At 31.3% G+C, this 18,488-nt stretch overlaps 1 protein-coding gene across 1 annotated transcript; it reads right to left on the reverse strand.

The window, feature by feature from the left end:
- Positions 1–13,373: 13,373 nt before the first annotated feature.
- LOC8268143 (non-functional NADPH-dependent codeinone reductase 2) lies at positions 13,374–15,296 on the reverse strand. The gene is made up of 4 exons (XM_002521856.4): positions 14,806–15,296; positions 14,249–14,492; positions 13,977–14,156; positions 13,374–13,799 (listed from the first exon to the last, which is right to left on the reverse strand). The coding sequence occupies exons 1-4, from the start codon at positions 15,183–15,185 to the stop codon at positions 13,566–13,568; spliced, it is 1,038 nt and encodes a 345-aa protein (XP_002521902.3). The 5' UTR covers positions 15,186–15,296; the 3' UTR covers positions 13,374–13,565.
- Between the last annotated feature and the right edge of the window lie 3,192 nt (positions 15,297–18,488).

The following is an 18,488-nucleotide window of genomic DNA, read 5'->3' on the forward strand; positions in this document are numbered from 1 at the left end:
TGATGAATGACAATAGACTAAATAAAAAAATAAAAAATATAAGAGAAGGAAACGGAAATTGAAGAAATGAGAGTGATCAACAGCAGAAGAGAAGAGAAGAGAGGCAGAAAGAGAAAATTAATTGTCGTCCATGGCACGCCGAGGGTCGAACCCTTTACATCACATCCCACTAATAATAATTTCCTTTTCTTTCTGAAAAAAGAAGCCAAATGATTGGTAATGGCCTCACAAAACCCCGCTTTCTCTTTTGTCTCTCTCTCTTTTTTTCTTTATTTGGTTGTGTTTGTGTGTGAAGATTTTTAATTGCCAATTTGCCATAGGACTCAAAATGATAAAGAAAGCATGAAAATGTCATTTCAAAATGATGAAAGGATTCCATTGGCGTGCAAGCCTTTCATATTGGACTTAAGATGGGTTTTAATTCCTGCCTCTTGTTACACACTGTTGCATTTACATTGGTAATACTGATAATACTATATAGTTTTGGAGTAATTCATTTAATTATCTGAGACCTTTTGTTTTTACTCTTTTCTCTTGCACTCTTTCACTATTCCCACTGGAAATTCGTTTTGGTTTTATATTTTTATTGAAATCAAAAGTGTGAATAAAATTTTATTCAAAAATCATGAGTTAAGTTCTTTTGATTGAAAAATAAATTCATTAAGGAAAAGATAATTAAGTTGGATATTATTGCTCAATGGTACAATCTTCGCCTTAATTAACTTCAAATTCATACATAAAATACTTGTTATAAAATAATATGATAACTATAGGGTGAAAGAAAGGAAGAGGAATTAAAAGGAGAAGATAAAAATGGTTGGAAAGAAAAGGAAAAAAGAAAAAAGAGGAAAAGCACGAATCCCTCAAAAAATCCTGTTATATGGTCTATCCATCCAAAAAGGACTACTGAAATTAAAGTATCGAAAAGCTTGAATATGTAATGAAGTATACATAATTATATAAATGTTCCCAGAGTTGACCTGTCCACTATATATATATATATATATATATATATATATTAAAGGGTAGAATTATTCTGGTTCAGGTTTAAATAAATAAATAAAATAGCGACTCTTCTTTTGGTAAGCCAATTGAAAAATAAATATAATTTCTTTTTCTGCAAAACCTTAACTACAGTTTTTATTGGATGATGTGTGAATTGGGGGCGGTGATAGTGAAACTCTTATGATGGCCTTTTCCACACGCTTTTACCCCACTATTCTTTTGAAGTATGAAGGGAAAAAACAATCATTTTCTTTCTTGCTTTAATGAGTTAAAAGCCTATGCTTTTCCTTATCTATACAGTACAGATTAACCCACACAATAGGCAAAGGGCACAATTTATTCCCTAAATTGCTCGGGTACAATTGGACTCCCATACTTCAAAATGTCTCAAATAAACTTTTGAACTTTTTAAAAATGTACAATTAAACCCAAATTCTACTATTGTTAAAATATCAGTTAATTGTGGAGTGTACTTAATAATATATATGATGACATGTAAATATTCTATTTTATTTTTTTATCTAAAAAAAGTTAAAAATAGTAAAATAAATAAATAAAAACGCTTGTCCAGATTTAATGTATGTCTCCATTTATATACCAAACCGATAGATAATTGATATATATTTATTAATTTTAAATATATATATATATATGTGTGTCAATCTTCTAATACTAAAGCATAAAACACTCATAATAAATGTCACTCTTTTATTAGTTGTCTTGTATATACCAAAAATTACTCTATAAATAAATAAAATCACTTTTCTTTTTCTTCTTTTCTTCATATATTTCTTTAATCCATAACACATCTTTCCTCTTCTATGTTATCATTCTTCAAGCAAACAAACAAGCTCATGTAAAGCGAACAATAGTGAATGACGAGCAATAACAAATGGCTAGCCAATTAATTGCGGTGACAAGAATGAGAAGCGAACAGAAAAAAAATGAGCGACAATGAATGGCGAGTTTCCTCCCATTAGTCTTCAAATGGTTCTTATGATTTAAAGCCATCTCACATCGATTTTGCCCTTTGGAGGTGCATTATATATCACTTCTTTCAGTCTTCAAATGGTCTTTAGAACATTACGCTAATATATCATCTCTTGTTTGTTGTGCTTTTGGATTTGCTCCAATTCCATGTCATTTTTGTAATGCCCCTACTCGACCTTGGGTCTAATTATCCAATTTTGCTAATTCTCAATTTTTATTTTTTCACACCGTGGAGTCTAGTAACGCGAAGCTCTAACTGCTACGACTTTTATTATAATCCAACTCTTAGACATCCTGCATAACATTGGTGGGAAAAAAAATAAGAGTAAGTAAAATTTAGTGAGAGGATAAACAAATAACAAAGAGAAACAGACAAGGACTGAAATAAATATATATAATATTATACCGTTTTTCAAAATTTTCTGCTAAATAAAATACTGTTATTATTCTAAACATAAATATTTAATTAAAAACATTCTAGCTGGACAAATAAATTTATTATAAGACTAATTAAATAAAGAAGCACTTTCATATGTATCTAAAACTGCAAATCTTTTTCTGATATGAAATCAATTAACTGCATAATCTTGAATCCATCCAAAAAAATTCTGCTATCAATTTAAATTATGTTATCATACTAAGAAAAATCAATAACAAATAAAATAAATAATTCAATCGAAAACAATATACTCATAGATGTCCCCTACTGATCTCTGACAATTTTAGGCGCAAAGACCTCTTCACTGGCAACCCAAAGTGCAAATTCTAGTCATACGCGTGCAAAAAATAAGCCCTCAAAAGGCACCACATAGCATATGCTCCAAAAGCAGTGTGTATACTAAGTGTTATCTTAAAGACAATATAATCTAATAACATCCGACGTCCAAGATGTGATCTCATAGGTCATAGATCACATAAATGAGTGTATACTCATTTATCTAGCTATATAAAATCATAATTACATATAAAGTAAAACCAAAAATACCATTCTCTATCTCAATTTTTATAGAAAATAATAAAATATTAAAATGCGTTTAAAAAAACTAACTTTATGTAGAAACATTTTAACAATTCATAGGAATATAAATATAAATAGAATATTACTGAAAAAATACAATGTTATAAATTTATCCACTCACCTGGTATGCAGGACTCGACCGACTATATTTTCACTAAATTTTTCGTTAATTTCCTCCTAACTGCTATCAAACGCACAACCTTAAAATTCCACGCATAAACAAATTTTAACAATAAATTTTAACTCTATTTCTAATGATCCTTAAACGTCTATTACTGAAATCTTAATGTTATTCTAATCCTGTTTATTCTCTTTCTATTCTGATTAATTAATTCTATTAAAAATTCAGCAACATAACCAATTTCTCCATATCCATTTCTTGCTAAAAAAAAACCTTTTATAACCATAATCACACATATTAATAGTTAAGTTAAATCCTAAACTACTTACTATTCACAACTTATCACATTTCACAAAATATTAACAGCAAATTCAACTCAACGTAAATATTATTTAACTAAATTTTCCAACAAGATTACTACACAAGAATATTAACTATTTTAAATACTATCTATTTATAGTATACCTAAATTAATTTAATTAATCAACATAAATTAGCTACCAAGCTTAGTTCAGTCAAATTAAATATTTGATTGTCTACTAAAATCATTATTTATCAATAACTAACTTAAAATAATCATTTAATTTAATTTGAATGACTAGTTAACCCACTAAATAAATCTTTATTCACTAACCCTCCAATTAACTAAACATATCTCATTTAAATAATAAATTTTAAAAAAATCTAACTCAAATTTTTAAGTGTAGAGTAATGATACTTGCTTTTAATATGTACATTACTTAAATTCTTTACTTTAACATAGTCAATACATATAACATTTTACATCAATTATTAACTTATTATTTCCATATAATAAGCTATCAAACTATAATATCATTACTACAATTGTCATTCAAAACTAATTCTTTTAATTCAATTAATTTATTATCTATTTTCGTAATTTCTTTTATATTTCCATTAATATGAGATGAAAATAAGTTTTATAAAATTATTACTTCATATTTTTAAACTCTCATACATATTAACATATTCATCTATCAATTTACATGCAGTTTCAGATCTCAATACTAAAAAATTCATGACAAATATAATAAATATAAAAATATTCTAAATTTAATCTATCCATTTCAGAATCATATATATCCATCCTATAATTTATTGAAAATTTCCACTTATTTCCACTTGATCCAAGAATTAAAGCTACTGGAAGTTTACCATATAATATGAGAAAAAAATATTAGAAAAATAATTTTGACAACTTTAACTCGCCACTAGTCTCGCCACTTGGAGAGTGGGGCCCACGCACCGCCTTCCCAGTGGAGTCTATTAACCATCACAGACCAGCCGTGAATTTAAATATTTATCTGAAAGAGCATGATGAGGAAACTTTGGAGTGATAAGGTTATTAGGAGTGATAAGGCTGCAAGTGATCCTCTTATCATATTTAAGGGATGTATTTCAGTGATTTAGTTAATTCAAGATCAGCTCAATCATGGTCAAAGTGGTTATCTCCAGCTCATCATTTAGTTACAGCTGATTTTATGCAACAGATTGTATTTTTAAATTGATCTTCTTATCTAGTTAGTTGTGATAGCTTTACTATATATATTTTAGAATTCTTCCTCTAACAAATGCTTGCTCACGTTAATACAAAGAACAATTTCCAGTTTATCAAATTTCTTTTTGGTATCAGAGCGCCGAAGTGAGCAACAAAAAAAATCAACAAACATGAGTTCATTCTCACACAACATCAGCAACTTCATTACTCTTAAACTCAAACCTGATAACTATCCATTATGGAGAGAACAGGTTCTGGCACTTGCAGAAAGCCAAGATCTAATTGATCATCTTATAGGTGAAATAAACAACTCAGCAACAGACTCAACTACATAGACTGAGACCACTTCGACGAACAACAAGATGGTAGACTTGAGAAAATCAAATCGGCTACTTCGTGGATGGCCGATTGGCACACTTTCAGAAGAGGCACTTGGTCTTGTTATAGGCCAAGACACATCATAAGCAGTTTGGAGTGCTTTGAAGGAAGCATATGCTCAAGATTCTCAAGAAAGAGAATTCACTCTACGACAGCAACTCACCTATCTCTCGAAAAATGACAATATTAACATTGTTGAGCACATTCAAAAGTGCAAAGGGATCTGTGACAACCTCGCAGCCATTGGAAGTCCCGTTCCTCACAAGGAGAAGGTATTTTCCTTGCTCACTAGTCTTGGACCAAAATATGAATCATTTACCACAACCATGTTGAAGCCACCCAGACCATCCTACCCTGAACTTGTATCTCTGCTACAAGGTTACGAACAGAGACAAAACTGGTTCACCATACAAACACCGGCTCACCAACTAGCTTTCTATAGACAAAAAAAAATTCAGGCTTCACAAATCGCAGAAGTGATAAGTCACAAATAGTTATATTTATCGTGTTGAATTTCCTTGCAATTTGGTTGAATAATGTACTTAATTATGGAAATTATGTATATTCTGACTTAGGTGATGCAATATCAAGGATGGAGCAAAATCCAGCCTAAAGACATGTTTTAAGTCATCATTTATCAGAAACCAAGTCTTTTGGAGGAAGTGTGCGGAAGATCAACTGTCGACAAGGCATGACCACGCCTTGTAAGCTCCGCAGAAGCAGAAGACTCATAGGCGTGACCACGCTTGCACCCACGAGCCGCTAAAAGATGCTAAGGAGAGCTTCGAAATTTTCAGAGTTTTCATTATGGTGGACCTATCCCTAGTTAATCTCCTCTATTTTTGGAAGTGTTGGATTGATAGAACTTTCTTCCATGTATTTAAGGTTTTAATTTATTTAGATCACTTTTAATCTTATCCTTTCTTGTAGGGATAAGATTAAATAGGAAGCTTATTTCTTTTTTATAGGGATTCTATTAGGGTTTAGGGTTTTACTTCCTATATAAGGACGGCTAGATACTTTGAGCAGAGGCATTCAGATTCAGATTCAGATTCATATTCATATTCTTATTCTTCTTCTACTCTCTACAATTCTTGTGAATTCTTACTCCACCATGAGTGGCTAAGTTTTTAGTTTCTAATTCAAGAGTGAATAAATTCCAATTGTGATTTTGTGAGGCTTTGTGCTTAACAGAATTCTTCTTTAATTCAAGTATTCTTTATTTCTTGTTCTTATTATTTATGAATTATTGATATTGATTGAACTGACGACTCAACTTTGATATTGATTTTTCTATTGCTAAACTTTGAGTTTGTGATCCGTAATTGTCATGAACGATTGACACAAGTAGCGGAGGCGGCTCGCTGTGTGTGTGATTACGGCTTATTCGAATTACATAGCTTGCATGATAGGCTCTAAGGAAATAAAGGAACAAGGTTATTTCAATTGCAGTTATCTCAATTAAATTAATGTTGGTTTAGTCATTCTCATTATTCTTAATGCTATCATTAAGTTGAAATGGAACGCTATCGTGCCTAGTTGACTAATGGTAAGTTTTGATTTGGATGTTGGGTTCAAGTCAACTATATTAGGAGAATTACACTTGTTGCGGCTTTTTCGAATAAGTAGACTAAGTACTTGAATAGAAGAATTGATATTTTAGCCTATGATCATGATTACAATTGGATGGAATCAACACTCTTGAATTGGAAATTTGTTAAGATTGATTTTTATTTACTTTAAATATTCAGCCTTCATTATTTTCTGCCTATTTATAATTTTGATTCAAACATTCAAAAACCCCCCTTTTAATTTACTTTGAGAAGCTATTCACATTGGTTCTCTTGGGATTCGACCTGGTTTCACTTTTTCTACAAATTAGTTTAAGAAAATCAGTAATTTATTTTGAAGGGCTTCGACAACCCGTTCAAGAAGCCAAAATAGCTTCAACTCTAGTGGTCGAGGCTTTCAAGCACACAACCCAAGTTCCAGCAATCAAGGAAATCGCAATCAAGGTTATACAAACAGCAATAGGCAAGACCTCAGAGCCTGCAAACCACCTCCACCAGGACAAAGAAGGATGACACCAGAAAAAAGAGAGATGTATCGAAATGATACCTGCCAAATCTATGGTGTCGTAGGACATATTGTAAAGATATACTAGCACTTAGGTAAGCAGTCGTCAACTTTAAAATGCTGACAAATAAACGACCATATTTAGGCAATGACTCAGTACTCATAGGTAATGGTTCTTTGTTAGGTATTGACTCTATAGGTGATGCTAGTATTACCAATAGTGATAAAACTCTGCCTCTAAATGATGTCCTACATGTACCCAAACTAAAAAGGAATCTACTATCAGTTGGCCAACTTACAGATAACTACCTTGTTAATTGTGAATTTTCTAATGATGGTTTTTGTGTCAAGGAAAGGGAGACAGGTTACAAGGTGATGACAGGGCAATGTAAGGGTGATCTATACATTATTTCAAGTCCACATAAGTCACATTTCTCCCGTAGGTTCAAAGTTAGCACCATCAACTTGTGGCATCAACGATTGGGACATCCTCAAATGTCCACTCTTAACTTGTTACAATAAAAGGGTTTGATTGATGTTCAAGGCTCCAATAAGGCGCAATCTTTTTGTAATAGCTGTTAATTAGCTAAACTTTAGTAAATTACCTTTTTCATCTTCTGACAGTATTAGTTCTTCTGCTTTCAATAAAATACATTTTGACTTATAGGGTCCATCACATGTTTTATCACTTAGCCAATTTCGATATTATGCTTGCATTGTTGATGATTTCTCACGATATACTTGGCCCATCCCTTTGCGAGCTAAATATGATTTCTTTGATGCTTATTTGGCTTTTGAGAAATATGTTGCAAGGCAATTTGAAACAATTATGAAAATATTTCACTCCGATGAAGGTGGTGAATTTGTTAACTCCAGGCTTAGTTCTCATTTTCAAGCACAACGTTCATCAAATTTCTTTCCCACACACACCAGAGCAAACAGGTATGGTTGAGCGTCATCATCGTGTCATTCGAGAACTAGGTATGTCTATGATGTTTCACTGTAATGCTCCTTTATATTTGTGGGTTTCAGCCTTTCAAACTGCTGTGTGTTTTATCAATCGTTTGCCATCCACTACAGTTGATTCTGACACACCTTATTTTAAGCTTCATCAAGTTCATCCCAAATATTCCTTTCTTAGAGTTTTTGGCTCCAGATGCTTTCCATACACATGGGATACTCAAAAAATAAGTTTGATCTGAAGACTGTCCCATGTGTTTTCATAGGTTGCAGTGATCAATATAAAGGTTATAAGTGTTTTCATCCATCAACATAAAAAATCATCATCTCAAGACATGTTGTGTTCGATGAGAGTCAATTTTCCTTCAAGAACCATGCCCCTCATTTGATTAACTCTTCCACTAACAATTGGATAAGTATATCTGATTCTTGGACTGATCTTCCATTTACTAATGCTGATTCTTCCTCACAGGAATGCACTACTACTGATCCTTCCCTTCCGCTCCACTTAGCACAACAATCCATCACGCCTGAAATTGTCTTGAATGCACCTCTACCTCAATCAGTGTCTACTCCTATCTCAACACAAGGACAACTTAATACACTACTAAACCTAGCTCTCGTCAGTCCTGATCCACCTGACTCTTCTTCTCCAAATCATTCACCTTTCATTCTATCTTCACTCCCACCTCATTCTGATCATATTGCTTCATCATCTCCTTCTCTTGATCATTCACCTGGTGCATTCCCACCTGACCTTTCCTCTGAAGAGCCCGCATTACCTGTGCCCATTCCACCTCAACCTCACTCCATGATCACTCGCTCCCAAGATGGTATTTATAAACCCAATCCTAAGTATGCACTCTTAGCTATTGGATCAGACATTCCTCGCGTTCCTAAATCTATTAAGTCTGCACTCAAGCATGATGGTTGGCGATCTAAAATGAATGAAGAAATGCAGGCACTTCGTCATAATTAGACCTGGACATTGGTTCCTCGTGTCTCTTCTATGCATGTCATAGGATGTAAATGGGTTCTAAAACTGAAACTTAAACCTGATGGATCTCTGGACAGACTAAAGGCACGCCTCGTTGCCAAGGGATATCATCAAGTTGATGGCATCGACTACACTGACACGTTCTCCAGTTATCAAACTTGGTACTATTCGCCTTGTTCTCAGTCTTGCTCTCGTTGCTAAAGGATATTATCAAGTTAATGGCATTGACTATACTGACACGTTTTCCCCTGTCATCAAACCTGGTATTATTTGCCTTGTTCTCAGTCTTGCTCTCGTTCGCCACTGGGACATCAGACAACTAGACATCAAAAATGCCTTTCTATATGGAGTCATTATAGAAGATATCTATATGGAACAGCCCCCAGGCATGACTGATCTAGAGTTTTCTAATCATGTTTGCAAACTTCAACGAGCCCTTTATGGTCTCAAACAAGCACCTTGTGCCTGGTTTGATCGTTTCAGTACTTTTTTATTAAAATATGGTTTTATTTATAGTCTTGCTGATCTATCTCTGTTTATTCTTCATTGTTCCTCTGGCTCGCTAATCCTTCTGTTATATGTTGATGACATGCTTCTCACATGTTCAAATTCAAAATTTCTTTCCACTTTTATTCAGTTATTGCATCGGAGTTTGCTATGAAAGATCTTGGTCCCATTCATCATTTCTTTGGAATCGAAGTAACTTATACATCTTATGGCTTGCATTTGTCTCAATCTCACTATGCACTCACCATCCTAGAACGAGCTGAAATGGTTGATTGTAACCCTATGAGTACGCCATTTGAAGCCAAAACCAAAGGACTTCACAATCAGACTCCTCTTGATGATCCTACTTCATACCGTGTTATTATTGGAGCCCTTCAATATCTCACTTTGACTCGCCCTGACCTTACTTATAGTGTGAACTATATGTCTCAATATATGCATGCTCCCACTCAGTCTCATCTAAAAATGGCTAAACGCATCATGCGCTATATTAAAGGCACCCTCACTCTTGGTCTTGATCTTACCTCCAACACTACACTTGATCTTTGTGCCTTTTCAGGTTCACACTAGGCATGCTGCCCCATCACTCGTCGTTCCACTACTGGTTATTGCACCTTCCTTGGACGTAATCCCATCTCCTGATGTGTCAAGAAACAACATACAGTTTCACGCTCCAGCACCGAAGCTGAGTATCGAGCCATGGCACACACTGCTGCAAAGGTCACATGGCTGACTTATATTCTCCACGATCTTCAAGTCACACAGTCTCATCCTCCAATTTTGTTCTGTGACAACCTTAGTGCCTTACATATGACTATTAATCAAGTTTTGCATGCAAGAAGCAAGCACATTGAGCTTGATTATCACTTTGTTTGTGAAAGAGTTGCTCTTGATTTTCTTGTCACTAAATATATCCCGACTTCATCTCAAGTAGTTGACATCTTCACTAAGCATATGTCCAAAGCTACTCTTATTCTTTATCGTCCCAAACTACGCCTCCAGCCTCGGCTTAGTTTACGGGGGGATATTAACCATCACAGACCAGCCATGAATTCAAATGTTTGTCTGAAAGAGCATGGTAAGGATACTTTAGAGTGATAAGGTTATTAGGAGTGATAAGGCTGCAAGTGATCCTCTTATCATATCTAAGGGATATATTTTGGTGGTTTAGTTAATTCAAGATCAGCTCAATCATGGTCAAAGTGGCTATCTCCAGCTCATCATTTAGTTGCAGCTGATTTTATGCAACAAATTGTATTTTTGAATTGATCTTCTTATCTAGTTAGTTGTGATAGCTTTACTATATATATTTTAGACTTCTTCCTATAACAAATGCTTGCTCACGTTAATACAAAGAACAATTTCCAGTTTATCAAATTTCTTTTGAGTCGACGGGCGAGCTCCTCCAGATTTGTTGGCCACCTCAAGGGATTTCCAAAGCTAGTCTCACCTCTCCCAAGCTCTTCCTTAAACGCCAAAAACAAAGGCATTTCCGTTTCCTATCTCTCTGCTCCTAGCTCATCGTACCGATGTCGAAATAAGGTGATTCCGGTGCCGAATGAGCACTAAGATGACAAGCTTTCCAACGAGACTAACTTCAATTATATCTCCATTTTTGAGTGATTATAGTTTTTCTCTCTATTCAGGAAACTAGAGTTTTCTTTCTAAAATTATCTTTCTTTAGTTAGCCAACTGAAAAGTTGTTGTTCCTTTTGCTATAAATCTATAGATACTAAGAGCATTTAATTTGGTTAAGTTTTTGATAGGGTATGAGGTATTGATGTGGTTATGGAGAGAAGAAAAGGAAAAGAATTTAAAGAAGAGGGGAAAAAAAGAAGAAGAAGAAGAAGAAGAAGAAGGTGACGTGGTGGGGGGAAGATAAGTTCTCTTCTAGAAAAGCAAAATATGTATGTTTATGCACCCATTTATTTTATTTCATTTTTTTCTCTACTTTGGATAAATTTTCGTTAGACCCCTAAGCTTGATTTTTGTATTTCAATTTGGTCCTAGTTTCATTATATTTGGATTAAATTAGAATTATATAAAATGTAAAGTTCTTATTTTGACTTTACTTTTAACTGCTAGAATTACCAAACTACTCCTGCAGACTGCGTAATTTTACAAAAGTACCTAGAACAATATTGAACAAATAAACCCTTATTCTTTGACTTAATTAATTCTCAGTCCTCTTATTATCTAAAATACTAATCAAATTCCATCACTTATTTAACCTAAAACAATTAAGTCAAAATAATTCTAATTTCTTTTTTTTTTTTCTAAACTTATTATTATATAACACTATTGGCACTAAACAAATCCATAATAATATCTAATATTATATATATATATATATAGTAGCTCGTGACGATGCTTATTTTCCCATCACAGTGAAGTTTCATTTTCCCAGCGACAAACAATGTGGCAGGATATGAAGCAAGCATCGGAGGAATGGAAGCTTTGCTTGTCTTGGGAGTTAAAGAAGTAGAATATATATATATATATTGATTAACTCAACATAACTCACTTAAATTAATCCCTTTTTCAATATAATTCAAGATAATTTATTTAATCCCAGCACCAAAAACAAATAATCCTTTTGAGAAAAGAAATAAAGTTTAATAACTCTATGGTTATAATTTATTCAATTTAAAACAATCACTTTTACAAAAATCAAAATATCATCGTCATTGTCATAATTATCATTCCTTAAATATGGGTGTTCCAGTTTTAATGTTTGAAAAGAACAAATGCGGCGGCAACGACCGTGGTAGCGGGAGGTGGATAGAATGGTTGGGTTTAGGATGCATGCATTGTAATAACTTTTCTCAAAAAAAAAAAAAAAAAAAAAAACTTAAATTTTTCAGTTTTTATCTATTATATAATCTCACAAGGAATTTCTTGTCTTGTGGAAGAGTTGTTATGGTAGAAAATGTAAAAGAAAATTGAATGAGTTTGAATCTGGAAAAATTGATTACTGTATTTAATTTTTTCTTTTTATCTTTGTTATTTTTATTTTTATTTTTATTGATATTGAATATGATTTTATTTAGATGATTAGAAAATAAAAAATAAATAGAAAAATATGTATTAGTTTTTATTTTATTTATTAATTTTGGTTGTTTTAATTATTCTAGCAAAATTAAAATTAAATAGTATATAATGCAAAGTGTCATGTAAATTATAAGGGGCTCCGCTATTAACGAAGGAGTCAAACATGGTTATCAATTTAGGTGCAATTATAATTCTTTTGAAAAGTAAAGAGCCAATTTGAGATAAAATGAAACATACGGGTCTAATTGTCTCTTTTCAAATTGTACGGGGGCAATTTTCTACCATTTGCCGAAAAAATATGTGATGAACATTGCTTAGGGTGTGTCTATATATATATGTATATGGACGATGATGTATGATCCTACAATCCTGTTGTTGAAAGAATTTATCGATGCATGAAGGAATTGAAACTTTAATTGTTAATCACAACTTCAAATGTAAGCTTTTACTTTATAAGCTGAAATATAAAGAAACATTGTCATGTATAGTAATATCGTCATCCTAGAGACTATCCAAGACGAAGGAATGGCCAGGAAAGTTTTGTCTAATTCATCCAGGCTTACCTCCCAATCAAAGATGCCAAGAGTTTTTTGATTTTGTTTCATTATCTCCTTGTTAAAGCTCTTTAATATCACACTTGCCTTACACCCATATCTTAATCAATCACACCTACCAACATTAATGATTGGCTTAGGTAATTCATACATGTAATACAAACATTATAGAATTTATAGACCATAGGACACTTGAATTGGGAAAACGCCTTTTGGCACTTTTAACATCTTAACATAAAAATGACAAGAGTTTGGCGAAGATACTTTAGGATTTTGGCTAAATTGGGTTTGACTTATTACTGTTTAAAGATGAACCAAGATAAGCAACAACATGTGAAGAGGAAGCGCGTGACATCCTTATTAGGGATAACTGAATAATTCGTTTCTACTTAGGACAACTGAATGTCTTCATCCCAGAGGTCATTAGGAGACTTAAATGGGCCTTCATCGGAGACGAATTCCAGAGCAGGAAATCCTTTGCGTTGTGGAATTTGATTTATCTTGTCTATTTCATCTTGGCTTAGTTTCCAGTCAAATATGCCAAGATTTTCCTTCATCCTCTCCTTGTTGAAGCTCTTCACCAACACGCTTACCCCTTGCTCATATGCCCATCTTATACACACCTTAACATACATACATAACATCAAACAATTGACCTATAGAATCTTGAAAATGAGCTTTGTGTCTGACTCTGTTCATGTTTCTACTGTTTCGAGTTTGATTTTTATGTACATGACTTGGCTTGCTTCACCTTTTAAGCATAAACAGGAAAAAGAAAATAGAAAAGAGTTGGTTGGTACCTGGGCAATAGTTTTTCCTGTCGTATCTGCAATTTCTTTGAGGACCTTACAATCCATGACAAGGTTTGTGCCCCAGAGCGTTCCTTTGCCACCCAAAGGAGAGTAAGCACTTACATGTATGCCCTTCTGCTGACAGAATGTTCTCAGCTTCTTTTGTTGCCAGAGTGGGTTCATCTCCACCTTCACCATCAAACTCCAATATCATAATTTATTTTATTTTTCTTAAACAATATAAATCTAACAAAAAAAAAAATAGAATAATTATAACTAACTTGATTAACGGCAGGAATTATCTTTGCTGTAGCTAGCAGGATCTCAAGCTTCTTGATTGAAAAGTTGCTCACTCCAATGGATTTTGTCAGGCCAAGTTTTTGACACTGTTCCATAGCTTCCCACACCGACTTGAAATCCATCGGAAGAAGATCCTCTCTCTTAACCGGAAGCTCAGGTTCACCTGGCTTCAAGCTCACAGGCCAGTGAATCAGGTACAAGTCCAAGTACTCTAGTTTAAGATTCCTGCAGAACATGCACCACCAGCAGTGCGTACAGTTATAATGAAACATGACCTCCGTTCATATTTGCAAAATAATAAAACCATTGAAAGAACATCGGAGTGGGCTCGAAATTGTAACCTGTAGAACTTATTATAATATCACTCATCTAAAGTTCATAGTAATTTCTAACAAGATGTTTCAAATTCGAATTGCATTACTGATTGTTATAAGGGCGAGGAGAACAAGCAAAAATGTAATCACATGATTATGGACAAATTATTTGAAAAAAAAAGAAACAAAAAAAGAGAAAACAAACATTGTTCAGTAGGTATTACTTGAGAGTTTTTTGTAGGGCAGGGAGGACATGGTCATGATGAGCGTCGCTCAACCAAAGCTTGGATGTGATAAAGAGCTCGTCTCGAGAGCTTATTAGGCCATGGTGCAGGGCATCTGATATTGCTTGGCCAAGATGTTGCTCAGACTGGTACAGAGAAGCAGAATCAAAGTGTCTATAACCAAGTTTTAATGCATGAAGAATCGAGTCTTTCATGGTCTCAGATGACGCACCAAAAGGGAATTCAGCAGTTCCAAAACCTATAAGAGGAATTGATTTATCACTTGAATTAAGGGTTGCCTCAGGAACTTTACTCTCCATTTTTCCAACTAGATCTATATTTTCCTGTAAGTTCGCGTTGGTGTTCAATGTGTGTAGCATTGGTGTTTTTGTTGTTCACAGGGCAACAAAACACTATGTCGGTGTGAGGGCTGCCTGAATGACACAGGCGGTTGTGTTGTGTCTCTTTTATAAAAGCTGTATAATCTATTAAAAATATTTAAGAACTATATAAACTTCTGTCGGTTGGTTTTATCAAAAAAATTATTCACCAAAATGTAACTAAGCCCATTTATATTTCGCTTTTGACTTTTAAAACTCTTTCTCTCTGTATATATATTATATAATAAAAAAAATTCAAAAATTAAAGGCAAATTATCTTATGTTTTTCGACATTGAACCGGTAAATATTTATTACTTCTTAAAATCTCCTAATAATTATTGCTATAAATGTTATACTCTCTCTATCCATATTTAATAATAAGATTATTAATACACGTGCAAATAAACATTTTTATTATTTCTAATAACAACTCATCTGCTAGTAGAATATGGATTTTGAGTATGTGGTTCATTTCTTTCCTTCTCTTTTGTCTTTTATTTCTTTTAATTATACGGCGAATTCAATGCCACAAATTAAGACTAAGCGATAAAATAGATTTTATACTAAAAAGAATAGAAAACAAGGAAAGGTTTAATTATATAGTTTAAGTATTTTTCTTGTTTCTTATTCTTGGAGTTAAGAACTTAATATGTACCAATTCCATCTTTTTAGTTCAATTTTTAAATTAGCTATGTCCAGCATTGGGAAAGACAATAATAAAAATAAAAATAAAAAGAACACAAATAATTAAACCAAATATTCAAAACACAATTTGCTAGTCCACTAAAGGCGAATTTAAGAAATAATAAAAAACACTAATATCATTCTTGATTTTTGATTTTATTGCAGGATTGAAAAAAGCTTTTAATGTTTTAGAAAGTAATAATGAAGAACTTTTCAGCATATAATGAAATGTTAAAAAAAAAAATCTTTTTTTTTTAAGGTTAAAATGTTAAAAGAAGTTAATGAATAGTTTAAGGAGGAAGAACAGATGATGGTTCAAAGATTTTTATGATATTAATAATATAATATTAATTCTCGAGATTGAGATTGAGATTGGTGCGACGGCATTCTAGAAAATCTGTAATGTGATAATATAAGTTTCTTGAGATTGAGAATTCTGGGCCATAATGTCTTGGATTGAGATATTCTGCCGTATCTCTTACTTCATTACATTTCAAAGGTAGATAAAAAAAAAAAAATGCATAATCATTTTATTTTAAAGATTTTACTTTATATAATAAAAAAAATAAAAATTTATTTAAATTTAATATCACATATCTTTTTATTTTTAAATATAAAATAATTATTATTTATTCATATTATACTAATTACTTCTTATATCTAAACATATGTTTTACTATTCTTTTATTTTATAATTTTATACTAAAAACTCTTTTTTCATCAAATTTTTTATTAAAAATAAATTTAATTTTATACTATTTGCTCATTGATCTTTAATATAATATATATATTGTTCCTTTTAGTTTATTTATTATATTAAAATTCTATTATCTAATTTTTATACAAAAATCAATTTTAGTGTTTGTACAAAAATAATTCATTAGTATTTCTTATTATTCTAATCTTTAGTATCATCAAATGCTAATAAAGTTTAAATATCTTACAAGTACTTATATTAATTAAAATATTAAAAATTCATATAATTTTAATTTTATATTTTTAAAATAAAATAGATAGTATTACTATTATTAATTTTATTATAATATAATTGTAAAATATCTTAAATTATATTTTTCCATCAATTTATATTCTTATTTACATTAACTTTCAAAACGCAAGGAGATTTTAATATAATAAATAAAATATAGAAGGTAATTTATATATTATACAAAAGAATCAAAGGACAAATAATATAAAATCAAACCTTTTTAATTAACGATTTTCTAACAAAAATTTTAAAGCAAAGAACTTTTAGTATAAACTTACAAAATAGAATGATGAAAAAATATATTTTTTAAATATCAAGGAGTAATTAGTATAATATAGAAAATATATAGGAAAGATAGTAATTACCCCTTTAAATATTAATGATTTTATGTTTTCTTCTTTCTGTTTTTCTTTTCAACTTCTGTTATAGTAAATTTATTAAAATAAAGAGCCTATTATTAATTATTTATTAAATTATCAAAATTTTAGAAAAATATAGGCGCAGTGTGATTAAATTTAAAAGGAAAATAGTAAATAGTCGATATTCCTGAATCAATTTAGATAAAGTGACAAATATAATTTTTAAATCGCTTCTATAATAATTTAATTTTAAAGTGTATAAATTTTTATTATAAATAGCACTTATATAAAGAGTAAAATATTTTTTTATGTCTAATAAATTTTTATGTTTCATCATATATTTTATTTTATTTTTATAAATATAATAATTTTAATTTTTTTATTTATGTTTATCAATAGAAAAGTAAAAAGTATAAATATCAATTAAGTTAAATATATAGAAACTTGTAATGCATTTATTAAATATATAGTAGAAAATAAAATTTGGTCTTTTATATATATAGAAAGTCAAATTAACTCTTTATTTTATATTTATAAAAAAATAAAAAAATATTAAAATAATACTTTATGGTAGGAACTTTTAGATTAAAAAATATGCTATTAGTTGGATTGTTGTATCTGTTTCTGAAAATGGAAGATGAATGATTTAATTGTTTTGTTGAAAATAAGAATCAAAACAAAGTGTGGCTGAGAAATAATGATATAAACCTCTTTCTTGTTTGACCTATGCTCCCGAATAGTAGAAAGGCCCACTGAGCCCATAATAATTCCAAGCGACTGTCCTCTGACCTTTCCATTTTTTTAAAAGACAAAAGACTGGACCCCAAAAATAAATGAGCAGATTGGGATGGGCTCCTATCCTACACCAGTACCTGACTTGACTCATGAAAATTCATCTTCCTTTACAATAAGAAAAACTAGGGCGGCCTCGATCCATCCAATACAGCTATTTATAAATTATTAATATCGTAGTAAATATATTTTTTTAAAAATTTATCATATTAAACATAAATGGCTCCATATTGAATTGAGCTAATTTTTTTCAGTTCAATATAATTCGGTTTAGTATTATTTTTTATTTTAATATTTAAAAAAAATAAAACTTTAAATTTTACTTTTAATCAAATATATTAAAATAATAAAATTAACATCCGAATGAAACTAGTATGAGTATTGAAATTAGATAAAATTACAATCACATTCTTTAACAACTTACTTTACAATTTAATCCACTTATAAATATATTAATTTAATATTTAAATATAAACTAT

Source organism: Ricinus communis, chromosome 5, assembly GCF_019578655.1.
Source record: "Ricinus communis isolate WT05 ecotype wild-type chromosome 5, ASM1957865v1, whole genome shotgun sequence".
Classification (NCBI taxonomy): domain Eukaryota; kingdom Viridiplantae; phylum Streptophyta; class Magnoliopsida; order Malpighiales; family Euphorbiaceae; genus Ricinus; species Ricinus communis.